The 18712-nt window shown below is 53.5% G+C and overlaps 1 protein-coding gene across 1 annotated transcript in view; it reads right to left on the bottom strand.

Moving 5' to 3' along the window:
* Positions 1 to 18712, bottom strand: part of SPTB (spectrin beta, erythrocytic) — a 120950-nt gene that overhangs the window by 18919 nt on the left and 83319 nt on the right. Inside the window, exons 14-24 of the mRNA XM_082647106.1 lie at positions 17357 to 18224; positions 16158 to 16295; positions 10653 to 11409; positions 9993 to 10195; positions 9819 to 9909; positions 8195 to 8341; positions 6541 to 6804; positions 5954 to 6160; positions 5423 to 5512; positions 1520 to 1798; positions 813 to 943 (exon numbers count right to left, since the gene is read on the bottom strand). Of these exons, the coding sequence (XP_082503232.1) occupies positions 813 to 943; positions 1520 to 1798; positions 5423 to 5512; positions 5954 to 6160; positions 6541 to 6804; positions 8195 to 8341; positions 9819 to 9909; positions 9993 to 10195; positions 10653 to 11409; positions 16158 to 16295; positions 17357 to 18224 (3175 nt within the window). The remainder of the gene's footprint in view (positions 1 to 812; positions 944 to 1519; positions 1799 to 5422; positions 5513 to 5953; positions 6161 to 6540; positions 6805 to 8194; positions 8342 to 9818; positions 9910 to 9992; positions 10196 to 10652; positions 11410 to 16157; positions 16296 to 17356; positions 18225 to 18712) is intronic.

Raw genomic sequence — 18712 nt, 5'->3', positions numbered from 1 at the left:
CACAGCTTCAGAGAAACGGCAGAGCGGCTTTGCACGGGGAAGAGTTGGGGAGAGAAGGAACCACCCCTTAGACCACGATGCTTCAGGGGATAGTGAAATGTGTTCCCCTAGAGGGGGTGCCTCCCACCCCTGCCCCTGACTCTGGGAAGCTCAGAGTGACACGTGCAAATGGAGAACTCTTCCGCTATTCTTCCAGGGAGGCTGAGGCGTGGGCTGGCTGAGCCTGGCTCCACCAGCAGCAGACCCTGCTCAGCTCTTCCGGGAGGGGCATGCCATACCAGGGGCTCGATCCCTGGGGCTTGGGAGATGCTGAGGCAGCTGCTGTGGGTGCCCTGAAGGTGACTGAGGACAGGGCCGTGACTGGGGGTGGCCCGAGGTGTCTGGCCCAGTGGGCTCCCATTTATGCAGAACCCACACAACTGAACAGTGTAGATGGGTGTATAATGATTTCGCTGAGACACTGTGAGATCCTGAGGTACCTCCTGGACCACAAAAAGAAAAGCAAATTTAGGCTAAGCTGAAAGATGCTGAAGACGAACTCCTGAAAAGACTGGAGCTCTCTGTTCACCAAGAGGGTAGTTTCGCTGTTCCATTTCCTCAAATCTCTTTGCAAACCAGGCCTCAGTCAGCCCTGTGTGAAGTTACACAAAACCACAACATAACAGGGAACTGGGCCAATGAGCAGGCCAGAAGGCAGTTTTCTCAAACCCACAGTTTTCGGGAAAACTGTTCCTGTTCTCCGCCTTGGACCTGAAGGGATCCTGGCTGGCGGGGCGCCTGGCCTGACGCCCGGGATCTGGAGGCACACGCACCCCTCGGGGTGGCCTGAAGACAGCAGGCTCTGGGCCCGGCCGGCCAGCTGCTTGATGCTCCTCCCGTACTCCTCTACTGTGCGCTGCTGCCGCAAGTGCCGCTTCAACATCACGATGGCGCCCTCTTCATCCTAGGAGGCAGCGGACCGTCAGGGCACGCGCTCACCTGGCCCAGCTTACAGCCCTGCTCCTGGAGGTGCCCGGGATGGGGGAGGGCCAGGCTCGCCGGACACCCATAGGAGAACTGCCCACAGTCCCCTCCCCTCTCCTCCCGTTGCCCGGCAACACCCACACCCTACCTTCCATTCGTCACCCTCAATTCTCGTCTGACATCCACCCTTCCCGGCCCAGATCCAACCTCTGTCCCCATGGAAACTTCCTGTATCACCCCAGCTTTTAGAGACCCCCCTCACCTCTCACCCACTCCCGCAGCAATTCATCTGCACAGAATCCATGGCACAAAAAAGGTGAAGAACCCTTGGGTTAGAGCAATTCTAATTGGCAAACAGGGCGCCCGGCTGCAGTACGTGCACTGTATGTTCTTGAGAGGAGGGGCGTCCTGAGAAGCAGGGTAACTCGTACACTCTCTCCCTGCCCTCACTCCTCACACACCTGGCCTTACAGGTTCCCCACTGACTGCCCACCTCCACCCAGCTCTTCCTCTGGGCTGGTCTTGACACCCAGCCAGGCACCCTGCCCGAGCCGACCTGGGGTGTCTCGTCGGAGAAGACGTAGAACTCCTGCTCACTGATCCAGGCCTCGGCCTCGCCCGCGTCCAGGTAGTACTGCTGGGCCTCGCTGGCGTCCCGCAGGCGCTGCAGCCGCCTGGCCGCCGTCTCCCGCAGTGTGTCCCACGAGACCTGCAGTTGCCCCAGGCACTCCTCCACGTCTCGGCAGTCGATCTCGGCCGCGGCCACCAGCTGCTGCCCTCTGTGCAGCACGTCCTCCACCCGCGGCGCGTGGCCCAGGATCTCGTTCTGTAGCGTCTGCGGCCAGAGGGGAAGGGCTCAGGGGCTGGTCTTCCCACTGTGCAGGGCAGCCCAGGGTCACACCCTGGCACCTCTCGCCCTGAACCCCTTGGGGAAGCTTGAGCGGAGCAGATGTGGCCATAAAGACTGCTAGTGACCAGGTGCCCAGCACGGTGCTGGGCCTGCCACCTCATTCTCCTCTGGCCCCCACCATGGCCTTCTGAGGTTAGCACTGGACACCAGCACACAGCAGTCAGGTGACTGTGGACAGCCAGTGCCAGAGTGGGATTTGAACATGGCTCTCTCGCAGCCACATGTGCTCTTGAGGGCTCCCTACACCTCCTGTCTCAGCAGAGCTTGACTTCTTAGCTGTACGTGGTGGAGGAGAGGAAAACGATTCTTAAATGGCCTTTTGAGATCTGATTTTAGCAGCTTTTTTACGCTGTATAAAACAATAGTTGACAGTTGCCCCTTGGTCAGAGTTTAGGATTTCGTTTTGTTTTCCCCTGTTTCAGTATCTCCTGCCTTTGGTCACCAAGATGGCATTTTCTTCCCACTCTGGTGATGGGTCGCCTTTATCTTCAGGGGGCCGTGACATGTCGTCACTCGCTTTCTGGGTCCTAGAGGCCCCAGCCCGGCTGCTCCTTGCACGTGGGCTTTTGGCTCCTTAGCCCCCATCTCCTCCCTTTTTACAATTTCCCATGGCCTTGAAAACTGTCTAGAGGGCGGCGGGTAAGAGAAGTACACACAGGCTGTGCTATGACTGTCAGCATTTAAAACACGTAGAACTAGCAATACCCACAAGTCACCTAACTTGCTGAAATGCATCTTCACACCTGATGCTCAGAATCTCGATTCTGACAATTTCCCGTGGTCTCTGCAACTGTAGTCAAACGACCCGTGATGTCAGCTCCGCTTGCCTCTTTACTTTCCCTGAGATCTTATATCCTACAAAGGTATTTCTTTCTCTCCTTTTAAGCAATTCCTTTCTAGGCTCCTGTGCAGTATGCTTACTTAGAACATCATCTTCCCTGACTTCATTCATTCAACCCACAGTTATTATTTCTGATGTATCAGGCCCTGTTCTAGGTTCTAGGGACAATATGGGAACAAGATAAACAAAACCCCTGCCCTCATAAAGCTTACACTCTAGAAGAGGAAATGATAAGCATGTAAATAAATGAATGAATGCATGTAACAGGTACCACGAGGAACAGACACCACTGAGATGAGGACTGTCTTCCAAGGTGTGGTGGTGGCCTCTTTAACTGGGGGAGTCAGGAAGGGTTTTCTGTGCAGATGACATCTGAGTAAGACATGAATGATGAGGAGAGGGCAACCCCACAAAGATCTGGGGGATGAGTGTTGCTGGCAGGAGGGAAGAGCAAGTGCCAAGAAAGTCCCTGGGGTGGAAGCAAGCCTGGACGGTCCAAAGGGTCAGGCAAGCTAGAATACTGTGAAGGAGGGCGAAAGTGATAAGGGAGGAGATTCGGGAGGAGGCAGGGGCCAGACCAGGCAGGACACTGCTTTTTAACCCTGGTTGCAGGTTGAATCATCGGGGAAAACAGACACAGCCAGGGTCCCATCCCCAGAGGTCCTTATTAATTGATCTGAGGTGGGACCTGGGTACTCGTATGCTTTTAGGTTCCCCCAGGTGATTCTAATGTGCATCCAGAGTTGAGAACCCCTCGTGCGGCACCTTGCAGGTTCTGTTCTAGTTGCAATGACAGCCATTAAAGTGGTGGTTCTCAAAGTGGGGTTCCAGGCCAGCAGCAGCAGCATCGCCTAGGATCTTGATAGAAGTGCAAATTATCAGGCTCTGCTCTCAGAGTCTGATGCAGTAAATCTAGGGTGGAGCCTGGTCAACTGTGTTTTAACAAGCCCTCCGGGTGAGCCTGATACACACTGACCACTGCAGTAGAAGAAATGATAAAATGGGATTTCGGCTTTAGCAAGGCTAGCCTGAAATAGTCTTTACTGGGGCAGCCATGCTCTCCCACGAGATTATCTTTCCCTTCTTGTTAAGGGGAACCCCATCCATATTAGTCTTGCCCTTCTCCTGAAATAGCAACCTTCAGCCAGGGGAGTTGAAAATCATTGGCAATAACACTTATTGAGGCTAAAGTCTTGAGTACTGGAAGGACTAGAGTTGGCCCAATTTATAGTTGAGGAAACTGAGGCCCCGAGAATAGTCTTCTACCAGTCTTCCCCACTTTCACTGGAGGGTGTGATGTTAGCAGAAGCCCCGCCTCCACCACCTTCTAATTCAGGTCCCTACGTGTTGCCACCGGAACCTCTGGGATTTGATCATGCCAACTAGAAGCGAAGTGTTCGAGGGAGCTTTTAAGGAACGTCTTTGAATATAATTCATTCAGGCCTTTGCACAGTTGCTGGGTTCTGTGAGCAGATGTTGGCTGCTGATATCTGGGGGGAAGGACGTACTGTCTGCCATGACCTTCCTTCCCCAATGAGCTGCAGTACAGACTGGCACTCTGGGACACACTGCTCTTCTCTGGGATAAGCTCCTAGACGCTCCTTGCTCAAGGCTGCGGCTGCCGCCACTTCCTGAGCCAGAGAGCAGACCAGGCAGGAGGGACTCTCTGCCCAAGAGCAGGGGTACGGCCAGCCCCTGGCTAGACCACGTGGCCTGACCATGACCCCATGCAGCTGGCCTTCCTGGAGGACGCAGGCTTCCCCTGCAGCCCTGACACAGAGGAAGTGCATCTGCTCACTTCCAGGATTCTGACCAGGGCTGCAGAGATTCCCAATCCAGCCTGGGAGAGCAGAACAGCCAACGGGTGTTTCCTCCAATGGCTCAGAGTCCAAGTTTAGCAGCTTCTTCGTGGCGTTGCAGCCCCACAAGTATGCTCATGTGTCTAGAGAACAGGGGCCTACTTACCCTGAGGAGACTCAATAGGCCAAGCTTAGCCCTGGAAGAGGGACAAGGCAGTGATGGGAGAGACGCCAGGAGCTAAGAGCCTCCTCTCAGGGAGGTCACGGAATACAGAAGCTGTAAAGGACATGAAACCCCAGGCCAGGGCCTCCAGGTCCTGCACGCACCTGTGCCCTGATGGGTCTGAATGGCCCCAAATCCCAAAGCACCTGGACCCCCCAGCCCCATTCACCTCTGCCCCACTCTGTGGTCCTCCCAGAATTCTCTCTGCCATCAACAGAGCTGCTCCTTCGGCTATGAGAATACAAACACAGACTGGGGACCCTGTAGCTATCAACAACAACAATAACTTGGGGCTTCCTTGGTGGTGCAGTGGTTAAGAATCTGCCTGCCAATGCAGGGGACACGGGTTCGAGCCCTGGTCCGGGAAGATCCCACATGCTGTGGAGCAACCAAGCCCATGTGCCACAACTACTGAAGCCCACACGCCTAGAGCCCGTTCTCCACAAGAGAAGCCACCGCAATGAGAAGCCCACGCACCACAACGAAGAGTAGCCCCCGCTCGCCGCAACTAGAGAAAGCCCGCGCACAGCAACAAAGACCCAACACAGCCAAAAATAAGTAAATAAAATAAATAAATTTTTAAAAAAAGAACAATAATCTGTTATGTGCTGCTGGGGACCTTGTGCAGATCGGGGCTGGGGCTTCCTCTGTGGGGCAGGTGGGACTGACGAGGTGGCCGGACTCACCTGGTTCTTCTTCATGAACAGCTGCACAGTTTGCAGGTTCGTGCCATGGTCAGTTGACTGGGCCAGAGGCAGCCTCTCCTCCACCCAGAGCTGCAGAGACCAGAAGGCGGGGGACAGCTGACGACAATCACAGCCACCCTTTCCCCATCACTCACCGCGGGCCAGACAGAGCTCTGCTTACTGTGTCTCCCCAGCTCTTCCCAACACCCCATCAGGGTTTTGTAAAATGGGGGCATTTTGCTATTTTGAACTGAGGTTCCAAATAACTTGCTCCTGGTCACTTGGAGGGAAGGCAACGTAGCTGGATCTCGAACCCAGGTCTGCCTGGCCCCCAAGTCCATGAGCGAGCTACCATTCAAAAGGCACTGGCTTACACTGACGTTTCATGTAGTCATCACGACCACCCTCTGAGACAAGGCGGTGAGATGACCAGACGTCTGCTACCAAGAACTGCCCCGGGCAGCCGCCAGCTATCCCGGTGACAGCTGCCGGCTCAGCCGCTGGGGGAGGGGGGAGCTGCGGCCCACCCACCGTCTCATCCTCTAAGTCCCGGCTGATCTGCAGCCTGGCTCTGGATGATTCCAGCTGCTTCTTCCTCCTCCCCAAGGGCTCCAGAAGGTCCAGGAACCGCTTCTCGATGCTCAAGTCTTCATGCCCCGCCTCCTCTCCCAGCGAGGGCATCTGGGCAAACAGCTCCTCCAGTTCCACCTTCCGCACGTTCACTTGGTCCTCCACACGCTGGGACACAAGGGGACAGCGTCGGCACCAGCCCTGGCACCTGGGAAGCCCCTCGTCCACTTCATCGTGCAAATCCCACCCATCCTCAAAGGCCTGGTTTTAGCTCAGCCTCCCCTAAGAAGTCTCCTTGGATTGCCCCCACCTCATCTTTTGCCCCTCTGAGCATCTGTCCTATACTTCTCATGCACACTTTTATTACCCCGTCTGGATCCCTCCCTGTCTTACCCATTGCAAAAGGGTAGGAGCTGGGCTGTGAACCAGGAGACCTGATAAAAAAGCCAGCCCAGCTAAGGGCACAGGAGGGCCCTCTTTCAGGTTGCAGATTTGCTTCCAAGACCCCCTCCATTCCAACACCCTCAGTCTACAACCTGCTCACTTGCCTTCAGCTTAGCCAGCATCCTGTTGACGCTGGTCAGGTCCTTGCCCAGGTCGTCCGACCGTAGCTGGTCCTCCATGGCCTTGATCCACTTGTTGAGGTCGGCCTGGGTCTGTGAGCGCAGGTCAGAGCTCCTGGCGGCTGAGAGGTGCTGGGTCGTCTCCTGTGTGGTGGCCTGAAGCTCATCCCAGAGCCGGTGCAAGGCTTCCAGCCTCTGGGACACCAGGTCCGCAAACTGGGGCTTCTCCTCCATCAGCTGCTTTCCTTCCTGTGTGGGGAAGCAGGAGAGTTCACCCTCTGACCTTGGAGAGCCGCCTTGTTCCAGGTGGTTGCAAAGGGCTAACCGAGGGGAGGCCAGTGAGGCAAAGGATCTGCCTAGAACTCAGGTGAGGCTCGGCTGAGAGACTCTGCACCCCCAGAGTTATTTGCAGTTATTTGAAGTAGAAGTTATTTGCAGTAGAAGGTGGGACAGGGAGAGCGTGTCTGGGGCAAATGACTTAGGGAGACTGTAGCATAGGGAGCTGCAGACAAGAACCAGCTAGTACTAAAATTTTTTTTAGTTATTTAAAAAAAAAAAGATTCAAGATCCACCCAGGTACAACCACCACGGAAACCTCCCTGTGAGTTCGTTTGTTTGTTTATCGTGCCACGCAGCTTGCGGGATCTTAGCTCCTAGACCAGGGATTGACCCTGGGCCCTCAGCAGTGAAAGGGCAGAGTCCTAACCACTGGACTACCAGGGAATGCCTTCACCCTCTCTTAATTGTCTTGCCAGAATCTGTGCACTGACCTTCAGTGGTATCTTTTAGTTGCTGAGTTTGCCTTGTCTGGTTTTCACCCACATAAATGTATCTTTTTCGGAAGGTTACAGATGATTTGGGCCTAGGAATACATACTTGCTAGTAATAGATAATATTTATTGAGTGCCTAATAATTGCCAAGTAATACTCTAAGTGCTTTAATGCTCACAACTCCCTCGGGTGGGTACCGTTATTATCCTCATTTTACAGATGAAGAAACTGAGGCGCAGGGAGGTTGAGAAGTCAGACAGCCTGGCTCGGAGCCTGCACCCTTAGCCACGATGGACACAGCCTTGTGTGGCCCTAGGCCCGCTTTTTCCAGATAGCCACAGCAGGGAGGGGCAGAGGTACCTCCCTTCCTATTCCCAGATCTAACTCCGGCCACATTCTGACTTGGGCCCCTGGGCAAGCTTGTTACAGGGGGGACCCTTGGTACGAATGACCACTCCCTGGTGGTTTGCCCATCCAAACAGTGAGGGTCAGTAGTCCCTGGCCCATTCTGCTCATCTCACATATTCCCCTGCCCCTGGGCAGGACAGCGCGGGGCCCTGGTGTGGATGATGGAAGGCAGACAGAGGTTACTGCCCTCCCAGCACTGAAAGCTGAGGCTCTGACTCTGTGTCCTCAGTGTCCTGGACTGTCCCCAGACTCAGGTGACCCAGAGGAGGCACCCATTCTGACCGGGTTTTATAAGACTGGCCGTATCAGGAGCTCTGAAGGTCTAACTACTACTTGGAGAAGTTTTTCACGCTCAGGTTCTACACCGTCCAGCAAGCTGCGGGCCAGTGTCCATGCCCTGTGTGAAGCGCTGCTCAGGGAAGCATCCTGAGCAGACAGCCCAAACGCTCGCTCTACTCACTGCATCAATGTTCTCTAGCCACCCCTGGTGGGAAGCCAGCTCTGCCACGAACGCCTGATGCTTCAGCCATTTGTTGTGAAGGTTTCGAGCTTCATCATAGGAGACGTCCTGAGATGTCAGCAGCTTGTCATTGATCCAGAGAGCGAGCTGTGGGCAGAAAGAGTGGGTTCAATGGTCCCCGAGTGTCCTTCTTTGGCCAGGGGCTCAGGGCAGGACTGCCGCCTAGCTCTGGCTGCGGAAGAAGAGGACCAAGGGGAGGAAGTAGGAGCACAGCAGAGTACTCCCCTCCAACGCTGGATCCCTAACTCCCAGCACAGGAAACTTAACCTGCGTTGTCTCAGGGTTAAAATACAGGCACTACTGTGTCTTCCCCTCTAGAGTGTGTGCACTATGACACCAGGTATATTTATACTTCTCTCCATATTTCCAGGACCGAGGACAGGGCCTGGCCTACTGCAGGAACTCAACAAGTGTTTACTGAATGGATGGATAAATCAACCCTTTGGCAGTAGGGGGAGAAATCATTAATAAACACGGAGAAAGTGTTCTCTGAGGAAAAAGCCAAGGCAGATCCTATAATTAACAATGAAGGAAGAACTGTGATGAGCCTCTGATGTTTCCAAGATGTCCTGGCACCATAACAAGCCTGGTTGGTACCAAGGGCAGAGGTGGGTGAAAACAAAGTCATTTGGGTTGAGAGGAAAGGGGTATGAGGATGGAAGCAAGAAAGAAGTCAGGGGAAGCCCCATTCCACATGGAAGTACTGTTCACGGAAGGACCTAGGAGTGCAGGTTAAAGACCTTCCTGTACAGCTCTCCCCAGGCTGAGCGAGGAGCTTCTGAGTCAGCAGTTCTCCAACCAGAAGGTTGGTTGAGAATGTTGCTCTTTTTCACCCCCTAAGTTCTGGTTCATCTGGGCCCAAGTGGGGCCCAGGAGTCTGCATCTAACCAGAGCCAAGACTGGCTCCATAATTTGCAGGGCCTCGTGCAAAATGGAAATATTCAAAATTATTAAGAATTTCTCAGTGCTTTGTGACCACTAGAGGGGTGGGATAGGGAGGGTGGGAGGGAGGTGCGAGAGGGAGGGGATATGGGGATGTATGTATACATATAGCTGATTCACTTTGTTATACAGCAGAAACGAACACAACATTGTAAAGCAATTATACTCCAAGAAAGATGTAAAACAAATTTTTTTTTTGAAAGTAGAATCTGCCAAAGGAAAACTATTTAAAAAAAAAAAAAGAATTTCAAGATGGCAACAGGAGAGCATTAAACTAAACATGGGGCCCTTGTAAGCACGGGCCCTGTATGAATGCACAGGTCACATGACCTTCAGGCCGACCCTGACCACGGCCCTAGGTGACTCAATACAGATAGTCCTCAGGCCACTTTTTGAGAAAGCCTGCCCTGGACTTGACAAATTAGAAGCTATCTTTACAGATTTGAAAAAGAAATTGTGGAACCAAAGATTCTAGAGGATGAAGGACTTAAGCTGTCAAGTGCCCAGAGCTCCCCACTTATGGAATCCAGACTCCTGTGTCTAGAAAGGACTTCCCACCTCTAGGACGCTCTGCTTCTAGAAGGAATCTCCTGCAAAGTGGCCAGCCTGGCTGGAGCCTCACCTCCTTGCAGTTCTGCAGGAAGTTCTGGAGCTCCAGGTTGTCTCTCAGAAGGACTGAGGCCTCCTGCGCCTTCTCGTCATTCTTCCTGTGCCTGGAAGGGAAGCCGGAGCCACAGTCACGATGGTGCTGTACCACCACCCTACCGGGCCCCGTGACCCTAGGGGCGGAGGGTACCTGTCCTCAATCAGCTGCACCTTCTCCTTGATCTTGTCTGAGTAGAGGTTTCCTTCAGCTACCAGCTTGTTTCCAGAGTCCACAGGACTCAAAACCTTATCCTGGTTGTTCTCCATAGACACCAGGAATTCCTCAAACTTCCGGATCCTGGCCTCTGCAGCTTCTAGGGAGTCTGGGGGCTCCAAGTGAGCCAGAGTGTATTCCTGTTGAAGCAAGTTTCCAGAACAGGCATGAAGACAAGCTGAGGAGGCGGGGAGGGCATCCGCCAGGCAGGCGCACCATGTGCAGCCATGCAGGTGACAGCATGAATGGTACCCCCTGGAGCTGTGGAAGAAAGGAGCTCCCTGGGTCTTGTTCCCCACCACCACTCGGGGGCATCTGATCAACAGGGTGCCTGAAGCCACATGGAAGGGTAACCACCCAGGGAAAAATTCACTTCACTAGCCTCTAACCGGCCCAAGAACAAGACGTAGCCTGTGACACGGGGCTGGAAAGGGCACATGATGAGGAACGAAGAGGACTGTCCTCCGAACTAGTGGCTAGAGAGAGTCCAAGAAAAGCATAATTTGGTCCCTGAGCCTTGTTGCAGACTTACGACATAAATTCCCTATTGCCCTGAGAGATGCCCCCTGGCCCCTGGCCCTGAATGCCTCGCCCTACCTGGTTGCTGAGGATGGCTTCAGCCTGCTTGGCATCCTTCTGGAACTCCTGGAAGCCGAGGCAGTGGGTGAGGGCATGGCTGCGGCTCTCCCACATCCGGTGCAGGGCATCCCAGCCCTTATCCAGGCCATCCAGCCGCTGGCCCAGGAGCAGGTACTCCGGGTCCGTCTGGCCGTGGATCACCTTCTCTCCGGATGCCTTGACCTGCTGGTAGCTATTCTGGTGCCTGTCAATGTCGTCCTTGATGGCCGCATGCTGCTGCAGGAGCTGCTCGGCCTCTGGGAGGGACTCAGGCATGTCCTTAGAGGCCACGTCCTTCTGGGCCGTGGACAGCCAGGCCTGGAAGGCATCCAGGTCCTGCAGGAAGGCCTGCAGCAGGCTGGCTTCCCCCAGCGAGGCCTCCTGGCTCTTCAGGGCTTGCTGCAGGGCCTGCCACAGCTCCTCCACATACGCCTGCCGCTGGCCAATGTCCTTCTTCAGCTCAGGGTGTGACTCCATCAGCTGCTGCGACTCCTGCCGCAGGGCATCCACGCGGGCATGGATGGCGGCCACGTCACGCTCCAGCCCCGACAACTTGCGCTGGATGGCGATGACGCCTGTGAGGTCCCGGCCCAGGTCCTTTGTAGACTCCACCACCTTTGTCTTGTCCATCACCCACTTGCTGGTCTCCTCGCAATCCACACAGTAGCTGTGCACCCGTAGGGCCGAGTCCACAGCCTCCCGTCGTTCCAACACCATGGTCTGGAATTCCTGCCACCTGCCAAGGGAGACGGGGGACACAGAGACACCGTCTTCCTTAACGCTTCCCACAGGGTGTCCCTTCCACATTTAGAAGGGACACCAGATTTCCCTTCCAGAGTCTCTCCTGATAGGCCTTGCACGCTGAAACAAGTCATCTATCCAACAAACTGTCATGAGTAAAATATGTTTATCCAATTTTACTCAAGACAACATAACTGCCAATCAGAGCTTTCCATCAGCAGGAGGTGAGCTGTGATGTTATTCCAACCATCAGTAAAGGAACATGATGCTCTGTATGGAAGCTCTATATGTAGTTGAATTTCAGGCAAACATACAGTTTCCCCAGAGTTTGAAAAATACAAGCATACCTTGCTTTATCGTGCTTTGCTTTACTGTGCTTCACAGATATTACAGGGTTTTTTGCTTTTTACAAATTGAAGGTCTGTGGTGACCCTCTGCTGAAAAATCTATCCCTGGCATTTTTCCAACAACACTGGCTCACTTCATGTCTCTGTACTACTTTTTGGTAGTTATTGCAATATCAAACTTTTGCATTATTATATTTGTATGGTGACTTGTGGGCAGTGATCTTTGATGTTACTGTTGCAAAAAGATTATGACTCCTTGAAAGCTCCTATGATTAGCATTTTTTAGTGATAAAGTATTTTTAAATTAAGGTATGTACGTTGTTTTTCTAGGCATAATGCTTTTGCACACTTAATAGACTACAGTATACTGTAAACAACGTTTATATGCACTGGGAAACCCCCCCCCCATTTGTGTGACTCTCTTTATTTTGATATTTGCTTTATTGGGGTGATCTTCAACTGAACCCACAATATCTCCGAGGTACACCTGTCATGAAAATAATTAGAAACCTCCCATTATCAACCTCAAGAATGCTTTAGGACACAGGGTCCCAGCTTCCCCAGAGGAAACACACAAATGCCTAAGACCAAGTTCCAAGTGCCCAGGGCCTAAGGAAAGCCACCATGGTTCTAAAACAAAAGAGTCCTGGTGAAGAGAAGGAAAAGGAAGAGGAAGGGGGAAGGAGAAGCTGGGATTATAATTAAAACATCATCTTAACCTTCAATGTGCAGTCTGGAATGAAACTGGGGAGGGTGCAGATGTTGGGCAGATGTCCTGGGGTTGGCCTGCAGCCCACAGTAAGCTTCTTCTAAAGAGCTGCCCATTAGCCTGGGCCCAGACCACCAGGGACACCTCCCGTGGACCCAGGTTTACTCATCCTGCATCACCGTAATCTAGATGCACACGATAGTATGCTGAACACACACTCGCTAATTGAGCCTAACTCTCTTGAATATCCACAATGTATAAGCATTATGTTAGACTTTGGGAGGATACAGTCATAGCTAGACTTTGCTCCACGGAGTGTATGGGTTAGAGAGAAATTAAGACAAACTCACCAAAAAACGATAGTATAAAATACTACGTACATAGCGCATACCAGGCAGAGAGGACTAAGGGAGCTGTGAGGAGGGATAATAGCAATCTCACGGTGGTCATCTGAGCTGTATTTCAATGGGCAAACCTCCAGTGCCTCCACGGGAGTGATCTATTTAAGGATGGGGCCCCGAGTAGCTCGCTCATCTTTGCGGTCCCAGCACCGGGGGATGGAGGTGGAGACAGGAGGCAGATGGGCTGGGCAGAGCCCACTGTAGGCGTTCCCAGGGTGACCGTGGCCGCAAGTCTGGGGGTGGAAGACAGGCCTGCAAACAGAAGTGAGAGATGGGCCAGGAAGAAGGATCGGGAATTCCGCGAAAGAGAGAGAGAGAGAGAGAGAGAGAGAGAGAGAGAGAGAGCGCAAAAAGAGCCCAGAGGAAGGATTGGGAATTCCAGGAAAGAGAAGAGGGAGAGTCCAGATGTGAAGTCCCTCAACTCTGGGTAGTTCTGTGCCTGGTGCGTGGATGCGGCTGAGGCTGGACCTCAAGGGAAAGGAGCAGAAGATTTCCTCCAAGGTGGTCTGAAACCACTGTGAAAGGACAGCAAGGCACCCCAGGGCTGTGAGATCTCCCGGCTCCGTCCAGAAGCCACAGGTGAGGGTCTGGCGGTGCCCCTGGACAAGTGGCTCCATGGCGGTTTTCCAGACTTTTCCTGGTGGGGCCTCACTGCAGCCACCAGGTAGAGCCCACACAGGGGACAGGGTGAGGTTTGGGTCTAGTCTACCTCCTGAACCCCCCTTCCCCTCCACTGCACCATCTCCAAAAGGAAGGCAGTTGATAGAACTGCTCTAGGCAGCACTGGCCAGACCATGTCAGGAGTCCAGGTTTGGTCCCGGGCCCAAGATTGTTAAGAAAATGTTGGTCAACTAGAATGCATGTGGTGGGAGGTAATCACGCATTCAGTAAGTGTTTGAATGACTCATATGTGCCGAGCCTGGCAGAAGATATTTCAGTTTTGTCCCCGGTCACTCATTCACTGTGTTATATCACACAGCTACCAAGTGCCAGGCCCTGTTCAAGGCTCTGGGCATGTAGCAACGAACAAAGCAAAGTGCTCTCATTCGAGTGGGCAGAGACAAATAAGTGTTTAATCCATCAGGTGGTGACAAGTACAATGGAAAAAATGAAAGCAAGATAACAGGATGGAGGCAGAGGAGCTGGATGGGAAGGAGGTAGTGATACTTTGAATGGGGTGGACAGTGCGGGCTGCTCCAAGAAGCTGACACGTGAGCTGAGATCTGAGCGAGGGATTAAGGCAAGTGGCTATTGGGGAAAAGAATATTCTGAACAGAGGGAACCTCAGCAGCAAAATGCTTGGTGCTCAGAGCACTGTGAACAATATATGAAGATACTGCTCTTCATTCGCTTACAGTCTAGTAGAAAAGTTCTTCGGGACAAAATTATAATACAAGGTAGAATGTGAAGCTTTAAGCCAGTCGAGGGAGGGAAAGATACTTTTTCATCCTGGAAACTGGGAAGGAGAGGAACCCGGACTGGCCTAAAAACAAGCATGATTTAGACTACGTAGTTGGAGGAGGATGCACTCTGTAGAGAGAACAGCAGCGACTGGGAGGCAGGACTGTGGATGGGGTGAAGAATGACAACTGTCTTTAAAAATACTTGAAGAGGGCTTCCCTGGTGGCGCAGTGGTTGAGAGTCCGCCTGCCGATGCAGGGGACACGGGTTCGTGCCCCGGTCCGGGAAGATCCCACATGCCACGGAGGGGCTGGGCCCGTGAGCCATGGCCGCTGAGCCTGCGCGTCTGGAGCCTGTGCTCCGCAACGGGAGAGGCCACAACAGTGAGAGGCGTGCGTACCACACACACACACACAAAAACCTGAAGAGCTATCATGTGGAAGAAGAATCAGGGTAAGTTCCGTTATCTCTAACGGGCAGAGCCCGATTTTCAAAGAGGCAGATTTCCATTCATGATGAGATCAAACTTTCTACCCAAAAGGAGCTGCTCCCAAATGGGGTGTGCTACATGGGGACGGGGCGAGCTCCCTACGCTTGGAATGATTGTGCAGGATGCAGGCTGTCTGGGGTACATGGCTCAGGTACCTTTCGACACTCAGATGTCATGGAAAACCATTTTACCTTTTCACACCTCAGGTTCTCTCTCACCTGAGGATAAGTATCTTGGTGTATTACACTTAGGATGGTGTATGGCTTAGAGGTCTGTAAGATCATTCTCTGAGCATAACTCATCAAAGCAGCTGACAAGCTCTTCCTGTGTGTCGTGCACTCGCACACACATACATGCACGCACATGCGTCCCGTTACCTCCAAACCTAAAAGAACAAGGAGGCACCCTCCTCCCCGGCATAAACGTCAGATGACGGAGGACCCTCCTGAACTACAATCCCTTTCTTCGGACGCTCAGATGATAGTGGCTCCAAAGTCACCCCTTGCCTCCTCTTAAGCCCCGATTGTGCTGCTCCTTTTCTTTACAGCTGAGTCTTCCCTAACCCCACCTCCCAGGTTGCCTCGGGCAGAGCAGGGCTCAGGCACAAGTGTGGGGAGAGGGACCGGGGTAGTGGGGAGATGGCGAACACGTCCCATTGTGCGTGTAGGACCCAGGGGAACAAACAGGACACAGGCGCATGCTCTGTCCTCAGAGGTCCTCAGGGAACTCGTGGCCATTGCACCCTGTACTGAAAGCAGCCCCTCTCCAAAGCCTCCTCAGGGCCTGTTTTTTGTTCTGGCCACGAAGCGTGCTCAAGGCTTGCTGCTAATTCTCCTCTTCATTCGAGCCAGTCTCATTACCAATGCTACATTTTGGTGCCAGCAGGAGCTTTTTTTAATGGACAGTACTTCAGAGCTCTCAGAAAGCAATCTTCCCTGCCTAAGAACGTCCAGGGAAATGCGACATGAGTACCACATGGCCTGATTCTAACTCTGGATGCACTCAGGACATTCGCTCCATCACTCAGCACATGCCCGCCCCAGGCACAGCATTCGCAGCTCTGTGAACAGGTCTCTCTCCCTCCCTGGGCTGGTCACCACACAGCTCTCTCCTTATTACTGCTAAAGCTCCAGTGTCAGAAGGAGACTCTGGCTGAGTGAGGCAAGAGCTCAGGGTACAAACCTGGCAGTGCATAGCAGGCATCCTGACTACTGGGCCACACCCCCAAGGCTCTGTCAGGTGTCGGGAGAGCCCTTAGCCCCAAGCCCTACCCACACCCCACCTGGTATTCAGGTGGTCCTGGGCCACACCCCCAAGGCTCTGGGCCACACCCCCAAGGCTCTGTCAGGTGTCCGGAGAAGAAGCCCTTAGCCCCAAGCCCTACCCACAGCCCACCTGGTATTCAGGTGGTCCTGGCACTTCTTCACTTCCCCACTGCGTGGGTGGCTGCTCTCTAGCAGGCTGTTGGCAGCAAGGTTCACGCCATCAATCTGAGCCATCAAAGTCTTCATCTCCTGGTCCAGTATATCAAACCTGATGTGGACAGAGAAAAGGAGGATTGGGAAGGCAGCAGCGGCCAGTCTCCAGAACGTGTAGCTCTTGCTTTCTCCTTCCACCTCCTAAATACATTGACCAGGTAAGAGGGGAGAAAGGTGTGCTGACACACCCTATTTTCTGGTTCATGGGTCCAGTTTCATGGTTTAGCATTTCCTGGGTCAGGCTGGGAGAAAACTGGTTACTTATAAGACAATTGGCTAAACAGAGAGGTTTATGGGAAAATGAGGTGTAGGAGGTGTTAATCGCCACAGAGACTACCTGCCATGCCTCCACTGCCCCAGCTGCTGCTCATGGACCCTAATTCCACTGCCTTGACACCTGGACCTGAAGGATACCTCCCCAGCCAGGTGCTCCATCCCTGGTAGGAGAAGGCAGAGCTGCTGAGGGGAGGGGCACCGTGTGGTTATGAAAGCTGACTCTTCTGAGGTAAGAGCCCAGGTCCCTCCAGCATCAGCGTGGGACCACCTCGGCATGATCGAGGAGTGACTTCTTTTCCTCAACTCCTTGGATCCTGTACTCAGGATGATGGGACGCCGCACAGACTGGGGGCACGCCCTCCCATGCCAGAGTGTTGATGGAATCGGAATAATGGAAATGAGAGTGGCCTTGCAGACTGGTGATTTACAAACTGGTCTCTGTGGCCCCTCGGGGTTCCGTGGTTTAGGGACTGCCAAAGAAAGCTAGAGCTTGTGGGATCCAGCCTCTCGCGCCCCCTTCACCACAAGCACTCCACTTTCCACTGTGTTATATGTCAGGGGTTCCATCTACCATTCAGTTGAACAAAGGCTGCTGTAGCTGAAAAGTCATCAAACACCTGGACCAGAAAGAGCCCCTTTGTCTTATTTTGAGGAAGGTCCCAGGGGGTGATGTACCAAGCGCCACAGAGCCAGATTAGAACTCGTGACTCTCAGTGCCTGGCCTCTGTGATCAAGGGCATCCTATGGCCTCTCAGAGACCCTTGTGGATCTGGAGGCTGTTCCAGCACTAGGAGCACAAGACCGCGTAGGGGGAGGCGAGAGGGAAGGGCCGGCCCTGACCTGTGCTGCACGACCTCCAGGTCCTCCAGCGTGTCTGGGATGTCCATCTGGGCCAGCCACTTCCCCTTCTCGCCCATCCACAGTTCACAGGCATCCGTCTCCCCAAACACCGTGTACAGGTCCAGGGCATCCTGCAGCCTCTGCCGACGCATGTCCGCTTGGGCCACCACCTGCACGTAGAGATCCCGGAGGGCCTGCAGCCGGTTGGTCACATCTGGGGAATCCCGAAACTCTTGGGGGAACCCCTTGGCCTGCTTTTCCAGATGCTCCATCACCCCGCGGTTCTCCTCTAGCTCCTCCATAAAGTCCTTGTGCTTCTTGCCCAGGGCCTGTGTGGCCCCTTCATCCTGCCCCACATCTCCCGAGAGCAGCCGGTGGGCATCTTGCAGCCAGGCCTTCAGATCGTCCGCATCGCCCTGGAACTGAAAGAAGTTCTCAGCGTCCTGGAGGTTCTTCTTGCGGAAGGCAGCCAGCTCCTTCAGCTGGTTCCACTGGGCAGACACCTCCTTGATCCGGGCCTCGATCTGCGGGTGCCCAAACTCCTTGCGTGCAACCATGCCCTCAGCCTCCTGGAAGGTCTGGTCCAGGTGGGCGTCCAGCCCGCGCAGCTCGTCCTCGAAGGCCTTGTGCTTGCGCTGCAGGATAAGCACACTGGTCAGGTCCTTGCCATAGTCCAGGGAGGAGTAAATCTGCTCCTTCTCTTTGATCCAGCTCTCGGTCTCATCCATCTCCCAGAAGAACTTCCAGAGCTGCTTGGACTGCTCCAGCTGGGCCTTGCGTCCGGCTGCCGTGTTGCTCAGCTCCTCGAAGCACTGCTCCAGGTGGCTGACACGGTCCTGGATGACCCGGGGGTCGCAAGGCTGGTACCCTGGGAGGAATGGGAGGAGGGAGGACAAAAAGGGTAAGGGCTTCATCTGAAGGGCAACCTTCAGATCAGGTGCCAGGCTAGGACCATGTTGTCTAGAACCTGCCATCTCACTGGGGCTTTGGGATTGGACGCAGGGGGTCCCAGTTCCCAGGTGCTTAGAGGACAGGCTTTTAATTAGTTCTTTTTAATGAATTCCCACAAAAAATTCAGGAATAAGAGAGGTTAAAAGTTGGGTCAACTCTCACTAGAAATGCACAATGTAAAATTATTTTTAAGAAGAACCAGGCACAAATTTCAAGATGATTCTTCAAAGAGGCAGTGGGGGTCACCTATCTGAGACCAGAAGCTGTAAACCTAAATTGTCTCTGCCATAACTTGAACTAGCAGAGAGAATGAAAGACGGAGCATGCCTTCTTGGTTCTTATAAATCCTTCTGATTATAGATGGCCAAAGCAGTTGCCTGTCCTCTGAAGAATTTTGCTATCCCT

The sequence above is a fragment of the Grampus griseus genome (assembly GCF_964374135.1).
Source record: "Grampus griseus genome assembly, chromosome: 2".
Lineage (NCBI taxonomy): Eukaryota > Metazoa > Chordata > Mammalia > Artiodactyla > Delphinidae > Grampus > Grampus griseus.
Note: the sequence above shows the minus strand (reverse complement) of the source record. Positions and strands in the feature narration are given on the sequence as shown.